At 51.1% G+C, this 16,661-nt stretch overlaps 1 protein-coding gene across 1 annotated transcript in view; it reads right to left on the bottom strand.

The window, feature by feature from the left end:
• The window catches only part of GCK (glucokinase), a 36,663-nt gene extending 27,994 nt beyond the window's left edge, over window positions 1–8,669 (bottom strand). The window contains exon 1 of the mRNA XM_061165617.1: window positions 8,546–8,669. Within this exon, the coding sequence (XP_061021600.1) occupies window positions 8,546–8,590 (45 nt within the window). The 5' untranslated portion in view covers window positions 8,591–8,669. The remainder of the gene's footprint in view (window positions 1–8,545) is intronic.
• Between the last annotated feature and the right edge of the window lie 7,992 nt (window positions 8,670–16,661).

Raw genomic sequence — 16,661 nt, 5'->3', positions numbered from 1 at the left:
GCTTCCCAGACATGCTGTGAGGGATGAGCAGTGTTGTGAGGTAGGAAGGGATCACCCTACCACATGTGTCCCCAGCTGGTACCCGCCTTTAAGAGGACTGCCAAGCCTCAGAGTCCCCCGGAGGAGGACTGTACACAGCAGCAGGAGGTCACTGGTCCAGAGCATGGCAGAGAACCTGTGAGGCCTGGCATCCAGGCTGAATGGGTCCAGGCTTTCTTGGAAGTCCAGAGGTCTGGCTATATCTCGGCTCCGCACGTGCCCACCTGTGTGACCTTGGGCACAACCTCTGACGGCTCCCGATTCATCACAAGCAAATACAGGTATAGAGGTGCACCCCATCCCATGGAGCAGTTTGAACATAAACTGGCTGGACCACAAAAGGAGCAGACACGGCCACCAGCACCTGTTGGACCAAGACACCACATGTGGGCATGTGGACCTCACTGGACCCAGGGGTCTCAGAGAGAGGGTGCTGGCCACTCTCTCATGTCCCCCCTGACATATCTTTCCCTGCCTGAGGTCTCATGGTGGCTTACGAGCGTTTGCTGTACCATGGGATGAGACGTGGGCCTGTGACAGACCTGGTCAAGCAGGTTCCAGGCAGGTGCCCTCTCTCAGGTGTGGAGGTAGTAAATGTACACCCACAGAGGGAGCTGGATGACACAGGGGAGGGGCTGGCACCCAGGGCTGCAATGCTGCTCCTGTCCCATAATCTCCTCCTGGGCAGACTCAGGTTCGGTCATTGGAAACCCCGAGTCCTGCCTGATGGTATTTTTTTCACACTACTATTATAATTTCCAAGTGATTTGCTTCTATCAGTGATTATATGATTGTGTGTGTGTGAGTGTGTGAATAGGGAAACATTCACTATTTCTTTGTAATGGACTGAAATCACCGCAAAATAGTGGGCCCCTCGTGGGCTATTTTAAAAGACATCTATCACCATTCTCATTGACTTTTTCTTTACAAATGTATGCACTGGCTTTTTTCATAGTATATTTAAGGGACCCCCTGCCTGCAGGTGAGCCTAAGGGGGTTACACGGGCCAGGGCCAGGGGAAGAAAGCAGCTGCTCTCCCCCAGCACACTGGTCTTGATGTTTCTCCCTGTGTGCATGGCCCTCAGCCCCATCAGCTGAAACAATGCTGCCCTGGAACCTCTGGAGGAAACAGGACCTTGGCTAGATCCAGGAGCCATGCGGGTCATATACATATATATTTGATGTATATGACACGAGTTTCATGTGAGCCTGTGGATGGGAAAATGATGTCCCAAGACATAGAGTGAGGATACTGTATCATCAGGAAGAGGGTGTGTCACAGTGTGGCATCACCTTCCTTCTGCCTGTCTACTTGTGGGACTTCTCTGCCTTCTACTCAGTGGGAAGCTCTTCTGGAAAGGTCAGTGCTTGGTTACCCAGCATGAGGGGCTCCTCTACTCACCCCTTTGAGAGGCACACACTTAGGGGCTCACGCCCCCACAGTAGCCCTGGCAGGTCATAGTACAGGAGGGGAAACTGAGGTCTGGAGGGATTTCAAAGTTACCAAGTCCTCCCTGCTAGGAAAGGAAAGAGTGGGTTTGAACCCACAGCCTTGCCAGGCACAGGCTGGGGGCAGAGGGCAGTCCTTGGAGGTGGAGCCGCCTCCTTCCCTGCTGGGTGCCCAGACTGGTTCTTCTTTTCTGGGAGTGCTAACCAAAGGAGTTCTTTATTTTCTCCCACCCCTCCCCTCCCCTGGAGATGAAGGACAGATCTGCTGGGTCTTCATGGGCAGGAAGCACATTCACCCAGGTCTGTCCCCACTGTCCTGTGGGGGGTCAGCAGAGCTCCCCCCTGGGCAGGATGGCCAGCAGGAGTGGGCCCCCACGGGCCCTGCATGAAGGACCAAAGCCCGTGGGGAGCTAGCTCCACCACTCCTCAGCATTTATGTGGTTTGCCCAGGGCTTAGGGGTCTGCCAAGCTGTGGAGGGTCAGGGTCAACTGGAAGGTCAGCAGGCATCTATAGGCATTCGTTGGACATAAGGCTGTGGTCCTGACTACATATCCCCAGGTAGGCTGTGCTAGGCCCCTTGGAGGGGTGGGAGCCAAGGAGCAGTGTAGTCAGTGTCCACGCTGGAGCAGTGAGCAGCGCCTTCCTTCACAGAGTTGGGTGGGTGTGGGGATGCTTCCTCCACCCAGAGCCCTGGGGCTCTCAGACAGCATAACTTCAAAAGCTCCTGGTTTCCCCAGTCTCCATCCGATCGCCCTCTGACCCCACCTCGCAGAAGTCTCCACACCCAGCCCATGCGGCACACGCTGCTATTAACCCATTTTACAGACCAGGCAAGTGAGGCCCAGAGCCGCCCAGATCTCACAAGGCCTCAAGGAAGCTGACTCCAGAGCCCGGGCAGGCTCTGCCCTCACCAGCAGCTGCCTTTGGGCTCATGAAGTCACTGCTGAAGAACAAATGTGCTCGCTGAACCCAGGTCTCCATCACTCACCCCTGTGACTTCAGCAAGTCACTTGGCTTCTCTGCCTGCAGAGCCTTCTTTCTGTGACATTAGGGGCAGGACAGCTTCTGAGCAGAACAGCCAGTGCAGTTGAGCATCGGGCAGACCCGGCCGGTGGGGACCTGGGACCAAGGACCCCATCACGGAGGCCCTTCCCCTCTTGCTTGCGTCCAGCACTGGGGGCGGATACTTGGAACACCCTGTCTGTCCCTGCCCCCGCCTGGGCAGGTGTCAGCTAAGAGAGCAAAGCAGAGATGGACTAAGATGCATGAGGAGCATGGGAACGGACTGGGGATCAAGAGCAGGGCAGGACGACTGCGGAGGGGCTGAGGAATTGGGGTCCAGGGGGTGCTAGCTGCCCACCTGGAAAGGTAGGCTCTCTGGTATGGCCAGCCCCCACATCTGGCCCCTCATCCCCCTTATCCCACAGGATTGCTCTGGCTCCAGGAACACCCTCCAACCTTCATGGCCTCTGTAGCCCCGCTCCTTCCAGTGCCCCTTCCCAGGTACCTCCCTGCAGTCTAGCTTATGGCTGGTGCAATTCCCGCTGATTCCAGCTGCTGGCGGGACCCCCAGCATCCAGCTCAAGGAGCCTGTGGGAAGATTCAGAGCTGGAGCACCCTGGCCCAGCCCAGCCCTCAGGAGGACAGCCAGGACCTCTGGCATCGATGGCTGGAGGTAGATGAGCCAGACAGGCCTTTTTAGGGGTCAGGGAGAGGCCTGGACCAGGAGCTCGACTCTGTTGGAAAGGAGGGTCCAAGACCAAAGAGAGGAAATGTAAACACTTGTCCAAAAAGCAAAAAAGGACACCCCCACCACCAAAAAAGCCATCATCTGAGTCAGGGGGAAGTGGTCCATTTTCTGGGGTAGAAGGTACATCTCTTTCCAGATATAAACCCCGCTTTTTAAGAAACATGCCAGATGGGTTTAAACCTCACTGAGAAAAGGGGAGGCTGGAGCTAGTGCTGTAGCTATATTTGAAACGTGAGTGGCTGCAGCGAGGGATTCCTTGGAGCAGAAGTAAACAAACAGAAATGGATCCTCACCAGGCACGTGTACTTACTGGAACTTAGTCCTATAAAACAGGCTTTTCCAAATAGCTCAATGGCCTGTACACAAACTGGTCGCCAGGAAACAGCTGCTGTTTCAGAAATAAAGGGATAGAATACATGGCATAAGAGAAGAGGTGGCAGCAGTCAGAGCTCCAGGGGCCTTGGCTGACGCCAAGCAGCATCCCCAGAGGCCCTCAGAGGCTGAGGAGGGAAGGGGCCTGGGAGAGGAGTGTGTGGGCCCAGGGACACCCTGGGGCTGAGTACAGCAGGGGTGCAGAGCAGGGGCCAAGGGGATTCCAGTCTTGGAGGGACCTGCGCAGGGGGTGATGTGGAAGGGAGGGGGTTTGGGGAGGAAAAGGGGGCCTCTTTTCACTGTGTGTCCAGCCAGAGAAAGAGAGAAAGAGAAACGAGACACATAGAGACAGTGAGAGACACACGGAGATGAAGAGACAGGAGGAGAGAGACAGAAAAACAGAGAGAAAGCGAGACAGAGGAAGAGACAGACAGACAGACAGACACACACACACACACACACACAGAACTGTATTGTCCTTAGGATCAGTATCTATCTGAGACGGGAAGGGAGATGAAGGTGGAGGGGAGGGGCCGGGCCTGTTCCTCTGACACAGGACTGGGGGGGCGGGTATTCCAGATCCTTCCCGGAGGGCCTCCCTTCATCACAACTCTCATCTCTCTTGCCTCAGGGTGGTTTCAGGGCAGCTCTGCAGAAACTGGGGGAGGAGGCCGAGAGCACTCTGTGCCTCTCTCTCTCTTCCTCTCTCTTCCTCTCTCTTCCTCTCTCTTCCTCTCTGTTCTTCTCTCTCTCAGCCCTTCTGCCCTCCGGTCCTGCTCTTGCCGGAGCAGGCATGGGCCTCGCCGGGTCCCTACTGCCTCTCACTGCTGGGTCCCCTTGGCCTGCTCCTGACCCCAGAAACCCCAGACGACAATGCCTCTCTGGAGCAGGGAGATGTTTGGAATTCTAATTCTGTTTCTGAGGCGCCTGGACCCTGGGGCCTGGGATGCAGGCGGCTTGCTCAGCTCTCCTGGAGCAGTCTCTGCTTCACAGTCTGCCAGCCCAGCCCCCCTGCGGGACCGCAGGGACAGCGTGTCACATGCTCAGAGCCAGCAGCTCCTGCTTGAGAGGGGCCCACGGCAGGCAGGCATGGCCCCAGCCCCCACTGCTGAATCCACACCTTACTGGGTCCCAAGAGCCCGGTCGCCCCATGCTCAGGGTCTTATCACCACTCTGCTCGGGGGAGCCATCTGCTCCTCCCCACTCTGGCCCCTCTGCCAACACATCTGCTTGGGGGCCACCTGGAGCTTTGTGTCCTGAGCATCTGGCAGTAGTAGGGCCTCCAACCAGCTCAGGGGGCAGGGGCCCCAGATAGGCTGGGACAAGTTCTGCGGGGGAAACTGGGAGAGCATGCCTGCTGAGTGATGCACTCTCACCCCATCTCTGAGCCTTCTGCTTCAGCAGCACAGTGCCCAGGGCAGCTGTGGAGGCTGAATGAAGAGAGGTCCGCCCCCTCCCCAGCTCTCCCCCCACCCCAGTGCTATAGACTGAATCTGTGTTCCCTCAAATCCATATGCCAAAGCCCTAACCCCCAGTGTATAGTATCAGGGTGTGGGGCCTTTGGGAAATGATCAGTTAGGTGAGGTCATGAGAGTGGAGTCCCCACAAGAGGAAGAGACCAGCATGCTGTCTTACCTTTGCATCCCCCCTCTATTATGTGAAGACCCAGCAATAAAGAAGCAGTCTGCAAGCCAAGAAGTGAGCCCTCCCCAGAAGCTGACCATGCTGGTACCCTGATCTCAGACTTCCAGTCTTCAGAGCTGTGAGGAAGCAATGTCTGTTGGTTAAGTCACCTGGTCCATGGTATTTTATTTTGGCACCTGGGCAGAGTAAAACACCTCCCCAGTTTTCCTCCTGAAAAGTGCTCCCCAAATCCACCACACACAGCTAACTAAATGGGCCATGGAGCCCCCATCCCTTCTGCCCACTAGCAGAGGGGCACAGATGAGAGAGGGTAAAGAATAGACCAGAAACTTCCAAGGGGGCTCCAAGAACCCAACCTGAGGCCACTCAGAAGTGGTGGCCATCAAGAGATAGAACTCTATAGCAACCTAAATGTCCACTGCCAGATGACCAGGTGAAGAAGATGTGGTGTGTGTGTGCTCACTTGCTCAGTTGTGTCCGACTCTTTGCGACCCCATGGACTCTAGCCCTCCAGGCTTCTCTGTCCATGGACTTATCCTGGCAAGAATACTGGAGTGGGTTGCCATTTCCTCCTCCAGGGGATCTTCCTGACCCAGGGATCAAATCCTAGTCTCATTTGCAGGCAGATTCTTTATCACTGGGCCACCTGGGAAGCCCTAAAGAAGATGTGGTACATATATACAATGGAATACTACTCAGCCATAAAAAAGATAAAAATAATGCCACTTTGTAGCAACAAGGATAGACCTAGAAATTATCACACTAAGTGAAGTAAGTCAAACAGAGACGAATACCATATGATATCACTTATATGTGGAACCTAAAAAAATAATACAAATGAACTAACTTACAAAACAAAAATAGACTCACTGGCATAGAAAACAAACATATGGTTACCAAAGAGGAAAAGAGAGGGAGGGAGGGGTAAATTAGGAATTGGGGATTAATAGATACACACTACTATATAAAAAATTGATAAAAACAAGGATCTACCGTATAGCATCAGAAACTATATTTAATATCTTGTAATAACCTATAATGGAAAAGAACATGAAAAAGGATATATATATATATATATATATATATATATTCAGTCCATGGAATTCTCCAGGCCAGAATACTGGAATGGGTAGCCTTTCCCTTCTCCAGGGGATCCTCCCAACCCAGGGATTGAGCCCAGGACTCCCACATTGCAGGTGGGTTCTTTACCAGCTGAGTCACAAGGGAAGCCCACATATATATCTGACTCACTTTGCTGTATACCTGAACTAATACAAATCAAAAAATTCTTTTAAAAAAAGAAAAAGATATTTTTAACCTGTCTACAGATGATGGAACTATGGGGCAAAGATAGAGCTCCACGCCAAGGGAATGACTCAGAGTATTGAGGTTCCACAGCCACAGGCTGGAGGTGGGGGGAAGCGGCATCACAGGAGCAGGCCTGCTCCCAAGGAGCTCTAGAAGAACCATGTATGAAGCTGCCATCCCCCCGGGGAAGTCACTAAAAATGGTATTGAGGCCACACAGTCCTGCAGACTTAGAGGATGACCCCAGGTGATCTGAGATGTCAGCATAGGCAAGAGGCACCAGGGAAACAGAAAGAGCAAAATCAGCCACACTTGAGGCCCCTCCAATGCAACCAGAACACTCTCTTTCTGGGAGCCTGCAGTGGATACAGCCCCAGCCAACCTGCTGGGGACAATTTTGAAATTGCTCACTGCTCCAGGCCAAATGGCTAGTGGTGAGGATAGCATTTGCCAGGGGCACAGGGCTGGACCTGGGCAGGCCTGGCAGCAAGACCTCAGACCCTTAGGAGGGCCCTGAAACCAAGCTGAAGCTTCCCAGCTCCCAGACAAGAGGTGGGCCCTCTGGGCAGCCGGGACAGACAGGAGGGGTGTGCGCATCGCCAACAGCCCCTACCTCCCTTGTCTGGCCCTGGCAGCCTGCTGACTGGCGCTGTAAGGGCAGCCAGCACAGGCCTGAGACAAGTGAACAAATCAGCAGTACTTGGGCCCTCTTTCTTTGGAAATTCGGCATTTTGCTCATCAGAATTTTTTGCATTTATTTTTGATTCTTTAGAATTTGCATTAAAATATTTATCTTGACGATTGATGTTTCTGGTGCCCCTTTAAAGAATGGGCCAGAGGAGAGGCCTCCCTCTCCTCTTGACCCTGACAAGGCTGTTGGTGACCCCCATCCCCCCAGTACTCTGGAGCCAACCAGCACCCCACGCATGTGGAACAGAAACAGTTTACCATGGGGAGCATTGTATCCCCGGGACAAACAAGAAGGCGGCATGGGCCAGCCCCTGTCTGATGTGGTGGGCTCCCCCACAGCAGGCCACAGGCCCCACCTCTCACTGCCACCGTGCCAGCTCTCTGCTTGTGCCAAAGACCCCCTCTCCCTTCTCTCCAGCTGCCCCCCCCCCCCCCCCGCCCATGGCCCCTCCGCATAGGATTTCTCATCCAAACTCCGGTCAGAGCCCCGGTGACCAGCAGATGCGGGCTTCCTGCTGCCTGCAGCTTGTGGGCGCCCCGACCCGGGCTGGTTGTTTTTCTCCTAACATCATTAGCCCTGCCAGGAGCAGAACCAGGCCAGTGTTTATGCTGACCTCGTCATTTCACAGAAGAAGGAGAAGGAAAGACATGTGAGGGGGAAACCATGCCAAAGGGACTGGATCCGGGCCCTCTCCCCCATCTCCCCCACCCTGCCTGGCTGAGGGGAGCGGGCAGGCGCTCCCCTCCACCCTGTCACCAGTTCTGGCTCCTTTCCTCATTGCTTGGGCACAGAGCTGGCTCACAGGATGTCTGGATTTTTCTTTGTTTTGGAAAAAGTAACTGCTCTCCACTTCTTACCAGGAGCAACAGTTCTTGGGCTTAAGTGATTCTTGAGGGGAGGTGTGGGCATCTGAGAGCTCTCACGATGTCTGCTGAGTCTTGCCTCAGTGGCTAGGTAGTTGGTTCTGCCACTAAGATCCCACATCCCACCACCCCCCTCCCCAGCTGGGGTTTTAAATTCTCCAGACCCTCCACCCAGCAGGGGTCACTTCCCAGGCCTCCTGGCAGCAGTGACTCCCAGGTCACAGGGCTGGACTCTAGAGCAGCAGGTAGAGGACTCAGCGTGCCCAGCCAAGCCAGTGCCCCACAATTCACTCCCAGCAGATTGTCCCTAAAGCGCCTGCGCATACACTCAGCTACGGAGGCACAAACACTCGGTCAAGTTAAACAAGCCACGGAATGTAAGAACATGGAAGAAACTCTTCTAGAAAACTGACTGTGGCAGAGAGCTACCTTTTCCTTCTTGGCGATCTCCATCCTGGCTCTGTCATCCAGCATTTGTGCCGCAGCCAGCCCAGGGGAGCTGGGACCCCTCAGCGTTCCTCGACAGGCTTCCAAGGCAGAAATATCCCCGCGCTTCTCCCAACCAAGGGTCACGGCTGACCCAGGTATCTGGTTGAGTATGGTCCACCTTCTGGCTGGTTTCTGGCTTGATGTTCAATCACAGAGTTTCCTCCTTTTCATTGCTCTCCAGTTTTCTCTCCTGGGTCATAGTCGGGACCTTTCCCCACTGAGGCCTCGTCAGGCTAGGTATGGTCAGGGGAGGGCCATTGCTGGGCTCCCAGGGCTGGTCAGCTTTCTCTTTGGGCTGTGCTGAGCTGTGACGGTGTGGTGCTCTCTAAACAGACTCAGCAGAAAAGGTCCTCCTTCCTCCCGTGTCTGGGGGACAGCCTTTGAGTCATGAGGCTGCAGACGACTGTGCGTCTCTCACACACCAACCTGCTTCCCTGAGGCTCCGTCACCGCCCAACACTTCCTGCTCCGACCAGGTGTGGAGTGGGGAATTCTCCTGCCAGGGCTTTCTGCGCTCCTGCGAGGGCCCACGCTGCCATGGCAACCAGGAGCAGGCCTCTGTGCTCACGCCCTCCGGCCTCTGCAGGGCTGACCATCCTGTCATTAGAGCTGCCATGCAGAAAACTGGGGCTGATGGCTAAAGGCCTCCATCTTGACATCACCATAGCGACAGCCTGATCATCTTATCACTGTAGACTTTGCACCTGTCCAGTTCCCAGGGGAGACTCAGAGGGTCTTCCAAACTCAAGTCCTAAGGGGGAGAGGCCCCTGGGGTTCTGGGAAGCAGAGGAGAGGGGATGGGTGGCTTAGCCACTGGCATGGCCACACGTGCTCAGACCACTCTCAAGCTTGGTCACTGCCTTCCCTGCCTACCATCTGGAAATCTGAGCTCTGCTGGTATCCAGCAGAGGGAGCAAGGAGGAGTGACCAGGGAGAATTCTCCAAATGGATCCACTGTAACATTTTTAAGCCACTTTTGTACTGATGGTCATCTGGGCAGTTTCAGTTTTTCTCCATTGCAAATCTTGGTCTTTCACCAGAGTCAACACATGCATGTGTTTCTCCTGGATGGTTCCTAGGGGCTGAATTGCTAGGTCAGATGCTGGGCACGTTTTAGGATTGCTTGCAAAGGACTACATTACCCCCTCAAATGGCTTCACTAATTAATCTTTCCACAGTCACTGGAAGTTTGGTTCCATGCTGACCAATCCATGAGTTGATAAATCTTTATAACTTTTACTTATCTGTCGTGTTTCATTATCATTTGAGTGGCAAAGTGTTGGACACCTTTTCATATGTTTATAGTTATTTGTATTTCTTTTCGTAGGGGGATGATTTGTTTTTATTACTTAACTATTTTGTTATTAAATTGTCTTCTACTTTTCAGTTTGTATTAATTGTTTTTATATTCCATCCATAATATCTAATAATCCTTTGCTTGTTAAATATGCTATAATACCTGTCCCCCATCTATTGCTAAGCATATGGCTTGATCACTGATGTCTTTCATCACACAGTATTTCTTTTTTATGAATTTTATTCTTTGCTTTCTTTTGTGAAGCTCTTGTCTTGCTAAGAAGATCATTCTCCACCCAAATTAGAAAAATGCTGTTCCACATTTCCTTCTAATATTTTCCCAATTTGTTTATGTTCAGCACTTTTGTCCCTCTAATTAGTGCATAGTTTGAGGGTAGGAGTCTAATGAGTTTGAGGAAGCTCTGGGAGTTGGTGATGGACAGGGAAGCCTGGCGTGCTGCAAAGAGTTGGACATGACTGAGCGACTGAACTGAACGGCATTGAACTGAGGAGTCTAACACTTGTTGGCTATCCTTTTCCCACTGCCTTGTGCTGTTGGCTGCGCCACAGTCTGTGCTCCGTTGCTCTGTTTCTCTGTTGTGAGGGAACGGGTCAGCTCTGGTCACCTTGCAGGAGTACACACAGGTGCACAGCTAGCCTAAGCATTGTGGTGTCCTAGGAAGTGAAGCTGGACTTGGGAGGAGCTGTGCTGAGGCCACCTCACGCTCTTCTCCCCATCTGCCCAGGAGGCATCCAGCAGAGTTTCCCCTCCTCTCTGATTCTGAGATGTGAGGCTCTCTGCCCCAGCCCCTCAGCATGTAGCTGCCATCTTGACTGGGGTCCCAGCCAGAGGTAATGCCTTGGGGTGACTTGAGGAGCAGGCATCCTGCCTCTTTGGTTGAGTATCATTCTTTCTGGTACATGGGACAAGGATGGAAAACAGCACGTTTGGGTGCTCTCCTTTGTCTTTCTTTCTTTCTTTTTCAAGTTGCTGCCTGTGTCAGTAACAAATTGTCTGAATGCAAAAATGACTCTCAGAACTCTGCCTGTCCCGTCTTAGCCCCACAGTTGTCTATGAACTAGACATCTCTCTGTCCATTCCTGTGGATACCACACTCTTTCAGTCAGCATAACTTTTTAGCTTTTTTAATATCTGTTGGGACAAACATCTCCCTTTTTTTCCCTTCAAAATTTTTTTTTACCATAAGCCTCTTATCTTTCATATAAACCTTAAAATCTACTCATCTCATTTCACTAAAATAATGCTGCTGATAATTGCACTGGAGAGGCATTGAATTTGTGGATTGGGAGATCCATTTTAGAGAACTGACATCTTTATAATGTCAAATCTTCTTATTCAGAATTTGGTACATGCCCCATTTGCTTAGGTCTTCTTTTATGCCTTTCAGCTTTATTATTTTTCTCTTATAGATAAATTTCTTATTAGATTTATTCCTAAAGAAAGGAAATATAATAGGAGAAGGAGAAATTGTCATTATAACTAATATTGATTAAAACGTTTGATTGACAAAGTACTTTTACGCTCATTATGTCATTTGATCAGATAATCTTGAGGCAGTAGGCATGGGTGGTATTATTTTCATCACTCGCCCCCCCCCCCGCCCCCCACTTTCAGATAAGTTCACTGAGACTGGGGAAGTTGAAGGATCGGGCTGAAAAGAACTGTGATGCTCACCATCCCCCAGGGACAAGAGACAAGGCAATCCTCTTGCAGAGCCCTGCCCTCCCTGGCCACAGTTGATATGTTACCTAATCCAAGGGCAGCCACACACTGCACACTGGTCAGAGCCTTGGGGGTGGCCCCACAGGAGACATTTACCCAATAGGGACTACTTGAAACAACAGGTTGTAATTTGGAGGCCTCAAAAGGGCAGAATCTCTGAGCATTCACGTCTCCCAAGTAAAGTCCTGCATCTTCTCCCTGAGGGGAGGTAGAGGATGGTACATTCCCAGCTGAAGTATCTGTGGAGCAAGAGGGGAGGGAGCGGCTCCCTTTGCTTCCCCTCCCCCCCACCCAGGTCCCAGTGTTTCAGCCCTTCACTCTGCTAAACCCCCATCACCTGTGCCTCTCATCAATTTAAACCTTTCCACCTTGGTTAGTATCTCTCATTTTTTGTCCTTCTCCCGCTCTCTTTCTTCATTCTAGTGGAGTTCATATAAACATACTTATTTCATCTTCTATGTTTAACCAGAAGTTTGTACCTACTGTTTGAGGTTCACTGACCTTTTTCATCCGAGCAAATCCCATTGCTTCTCCCAAGCCTTAAACACAAAGTCTTAAGACTGTGCCGTGGTTAGATAGCCTACCCTGTGGTCTGCGTTGATTGGCTGAGGCCTGGGTTAGTGGCCCAACTGTAAGACCAATCTCTGAGGCAGTAGGGAAGGCCTTATGTTGATTGGCCTCAGACTTTCTGGTACCCGCGTGCTAGCAGGGATGCAGAGCTTCAGAGGGTGGAAAGGTTGGGGAAGGGAAGAGGACAGAAGGGGATGGAAGAGGCTGCGGAGGGGGCTCGCAGTCCTCTCAATAGCTTGTGCTTTTAGATTCTTCATAGTGCCTTTTCCTATGTGATGTCTCCCATTCTGCTTTCTGCTCTCAGAGGTCCTGGGGACCAGGCTTGTGCGAGGCCCAGACTCCTCTTTTGTGGTGGCCAGCTCTGTCCCTCTTGCTCGGCCTCTGCCTGCCTCCCTGCCTTCCTTCCTATTCTGCAGAATTTCTCCCACTTTTTTGTTCAGGTCAGCGCCATAGGGGTAAAGGTGCCTCAGGTCAAGTCACTAGTCTAAATGACTGTGTATCCAGCATGGGCTCTGTATCCATCTCTAGATGCAGAGCAGGGAAGTGGTGCCTGGAGTTGCAAATATAGGTCCTGGCAAGGCAATTCTGAGGGGGCCTGTCCCTCTGTTCAGGTAACTCCCCACTGGGTCCTGGCTTCCTTGGCTGTGATCACTTCCTGCCCACTGCCTCCAGGTAAACCTTCTCATAGTATACCCCATCCCCTCCTGCTCTGACATCTATTCCCTTTGGTCTGGTGGCAGAGCTATGTCTGTCTTCCCTGTGGCCTGGTGGAAGCACAGGACAGGTGGGTAAGCGGTCATGGGAGTGAGCAGCATTCCTGGAGGCTGAGTCTGCTAGTAGACCCTGGTGGATGGCATGAGGTCCATGCTCCTTAGACTTGGTGAGCTACTAAGAAAAATTTCTCCTCTGCCCTCTTTGGTTCTCCAGCTGGGCTGAAGAATTATACTGACAGTAACAGGAGAAATGCATACAAGTTTTATTTAAAATTTGAGTTGCATATAGGAACCTTCACAAGAGAATAAAGACCCAAAGAAGTGATGGGTAAAAAAGCTTTTATACTTTTATCTTTTTTTTAAAAAAGCAATAAATTTGTGAAGAATTGACAACAGTGTTGGGTAGGGAAAGTAAATTGCGGAGAAGTGACTAAAGAAGATGAGAGTTGGTTCAAAATAATCAATATGTCAAAGCAGCATATTTAAGGTGACATGCTCTGAACTCTTTTGGAAGCCTGACTACATTGAAGGCCCCTTTCAAGGGCCCTTTCCTGGGTATTCTGTGGAGGCTGGTGTTAGGCTTAGAGTGAAAACAGCCCTACTGCCCTAGCCTTGACTGGTCAGACAAGGGGGTGTGGGGACTGAGGCCGCTGAGTGGCTGGGTTTCCCCCCTGGGCTGGGCCTCCTGGGGTACGCCCCTCAGCCTGCTTTTTTACATATTTACTTGTTTATTTGTTTGCCTGCATTGGGTCTTAGTTGTGGTGTGTGGGATCTTTGTTGAGTCACGCAGACTCTCTCCAGTTGTGGCACAAGTGCGCAGTGGTTGAAGCGCATGGGCTTAGTTGCACCATGGCCTGTGGGATCTTAGTTCCCTCAACTAGAGGTCAAACTCATTTCCCCTGCTTTGCAAGGTGGATTCTTGACCACTGGACCACCAGGAAAGTCCCTCTGCCAGCATTCATCTGGCTCCCTAGAGGCTTTCGCTGTCCAGCTAAATTGAGCACCTTCTGTGAGCTGAGCAAAGCCTCAAAGGTGGGTGGCAGTCTGCCTTGCCCAGCAGGGGCTAATTTAGAGACCCTCAGCCATTTGCCATGGACAACCTTGTTCCAGTTCTGTCTGCAGGGCCCAGTGCTGCAGGGATCCAGGACTCCAGAGAGCTGTACCACCCCTGCCTGTGTGGGCACTGCATGTATGACGTCAGCACCCCTGCCCTACAATCTCTCCTAGTCCCATCATTTCAGACTTACAGGACAGCTGCCAGAACAGTACAGCAAACTCCTGGATACCCTTCATCCTGACTCTTTTCTTTTTCATCCTGTCTCTTTAAATTTATGATATTTACCTTTAAATATATTATGGGTTTCCCAGGTGGCTCAGTGGTAAAGAATCCACCTCCCAAGCAGGAGACTCAGGTTCAATCCCTGGGTCAGGAAGATGCCCTGGAGAAGGAAATGGCAGCCCACTCCAGTATTCTTGCCTGGAAAATCCCATGGACAGAGGAGCCTGGTGGGCTCCAGTCCATGGGGTCGCAAAAAGAGTCGGACACAAATCAGTGACTAAACAACAATGTGTATTTCCTAGGAAAAAAAAAAAAAAGAATTCACTTACATAACACCACGATCAAAATCACTAAATTAAAAAATACAATACCATTCTACAATCTATAGCCCTTCTTTAGATCTCAGCCTACTGTCAAATCTCCACTTCCCACAGCCTGCAGGATCCCTATAACCTACCATGATCTCTCCTCCTGTTTTATCATGAACGATAACAATACACATAATCATCATTGTTAAACATCTATATGACTAGAGCTTGGAATATAATGCCTTATCATTTCTAGCAATGTGCCTATGGGAAGGACATTTTTCCAGTTTTACGGATGAGAGAAAGAGACACACACTCAGAGGGGTTAATCGTTTGTTCACTTCTGTGGTTTTGTGGTTTGTGGCAGTGCTAGGATTGAATCCAAGTTGAATAACTTCTGGGGTGATGAAGTGGAAGGTGGATCTTACTTTTCAGTAAGACAGATGAGCTTGGGGAATTGGTAACCACATAGACCAAGAGAGGCTATCTGCGGTGATGGTGGCTGAGCAAGGCCAGAGAGGAGGGAGAGAGCTGTTAGAGGTGTATGAGACAGTTTGTGTTCCTTGTTTTGGTGTTGACACGTTCCTCTTACCAGCAATTTCCTTAACCTGAATCTCAGTTTGTATATCTGTAAAGTGGTAATAGTATCTTCCTGTTTTTGTGAGGATTAAATGAGGTCACATATGCAAAGTGCTTGGTGTAAGGGAAAGTTCAGGACGACTACTACTATGTTTCAAGTGAATACATTTAAATCTATTCCAACAAATACTGTCCGTCTGATTCCTCCTTTTGTTTGACGTTCAGTGGCCAAAAAAAAAAAAAAAAAACAACCAAAAAACGGACTCAGAATTTTCTTCGGAAATGGCTTTCACCCGCCCCCTACAGGGCAATTGTGTCAGTGCAGTCAGGATGGGTTACACACAGTTCAGCGTCCTATCTTTTTGAGACACTGGCCCGGCATTGGCCTCTCTGTTCCTGAGGTTTGGTACCAAAATGTCGGGGATGGGAAAAAGCCCTTCCGCACACCCCTGCACTTGAAAATACCCAGGGTCGATGAGAAGGCTGCTGAATGAAAAGGCAGGTGGTGGGAACTTCCTTCAGCCAGCAGAATAGCGCATGTGGCAATGTCCAGAGACGTTTTTGGTTGCCAAATGGCCATTGGGGTACCACTTGCATCTAGTTGGGGTAAAGACCCGAAATGGTGCCTACGATGCATGGACCGCCTGCAACAACAAAGAATTATCCAATCCAAAATATCACCAGTGACAAGACTGAGGTACTCTGATTGAAGTCATGTTTTGAGTGATGCTATTGGTTTTTCAAACATACCATCTCTTTCCCATCATTTCAGATCTGGCTGCTTCTAGCACGACGGTTGTGTAACCTTCCCTCCAATTTCCAAATATCAAGGTCCTTTTAGCTGTGTCTGTCCTGCAAGATGCTTTCTGATAACATACCATTTAACAAACAAGATAAAAGACGTACTACCCTCAGAGAACTGAGCCTTATTCACCCCCATCCACTGAAAAAGCATTATTTCAACATTTCAAGCAAAATGAGGTTTTCCAAGTCATGGTATGCCAAGTGCTCCCTCAGTTTGGAGCTGCGGGAAGGGCAAGAGAGGGTTCAATTAACTGAAAATAAGAGGCAAGCCTTCACCTCCCAGCAGGAGCCTCGAAAATGTCCCTACCCTTCACTCGAAAAGGAGATCTGATTTACAAAAGACTCCTAGAAGGCAGTTCGCGCATAAATTAAAGTCCCTGGTGTAGAGTTTACAAAGTACTGGCGTGTGGGTGGGGCTCTGGGTCTCACTGCTCAGAGGAAGGACAGCCCCCGGGACACAGGTGTTCCTACAGTACTCAGAAGGACCGGGAAGAAGCCGGGGGGCGCTGGGAGGACTCAGGACGGCCAGGGAAGGAGGGAGAAGGCCTCGGAGAGATAAGGCCAGCAGGAGAATAAGGACTCGCAGTAAGACAGCGGGGTGGCCTACTAGAATTCCGACAGCGCCTCACGCGCACGCGCAGGACCCCGCACCACCCACCTCGTTCGTGTTTCCGGCTGCTTCTTTCTGCATCCGGGGCACGAAAAGACTCCGTTAGGCCTCGGGTGGCAGCCCCTGACCGGAACCGGAAGTGGACCCCGAGCCA

The sequence above is a fragment of the Dama dama genome, chromosome 18 (genome assembly GCF_033118175.1).
Source record: "Dama dama isolate Ldn47 chromosome 18, ASM3311817v1, whole genome shotgun sequence".
NCBI lineage: Eukaryota > Metazoa > Chordata > Mammalia > Artiodactyla > Cervidae > Dama > Dama dama.
Note: the sequence above shows the minus strand (reverse complement) of the source record. Positions and strands in the feature narration are given on the sequence as shown.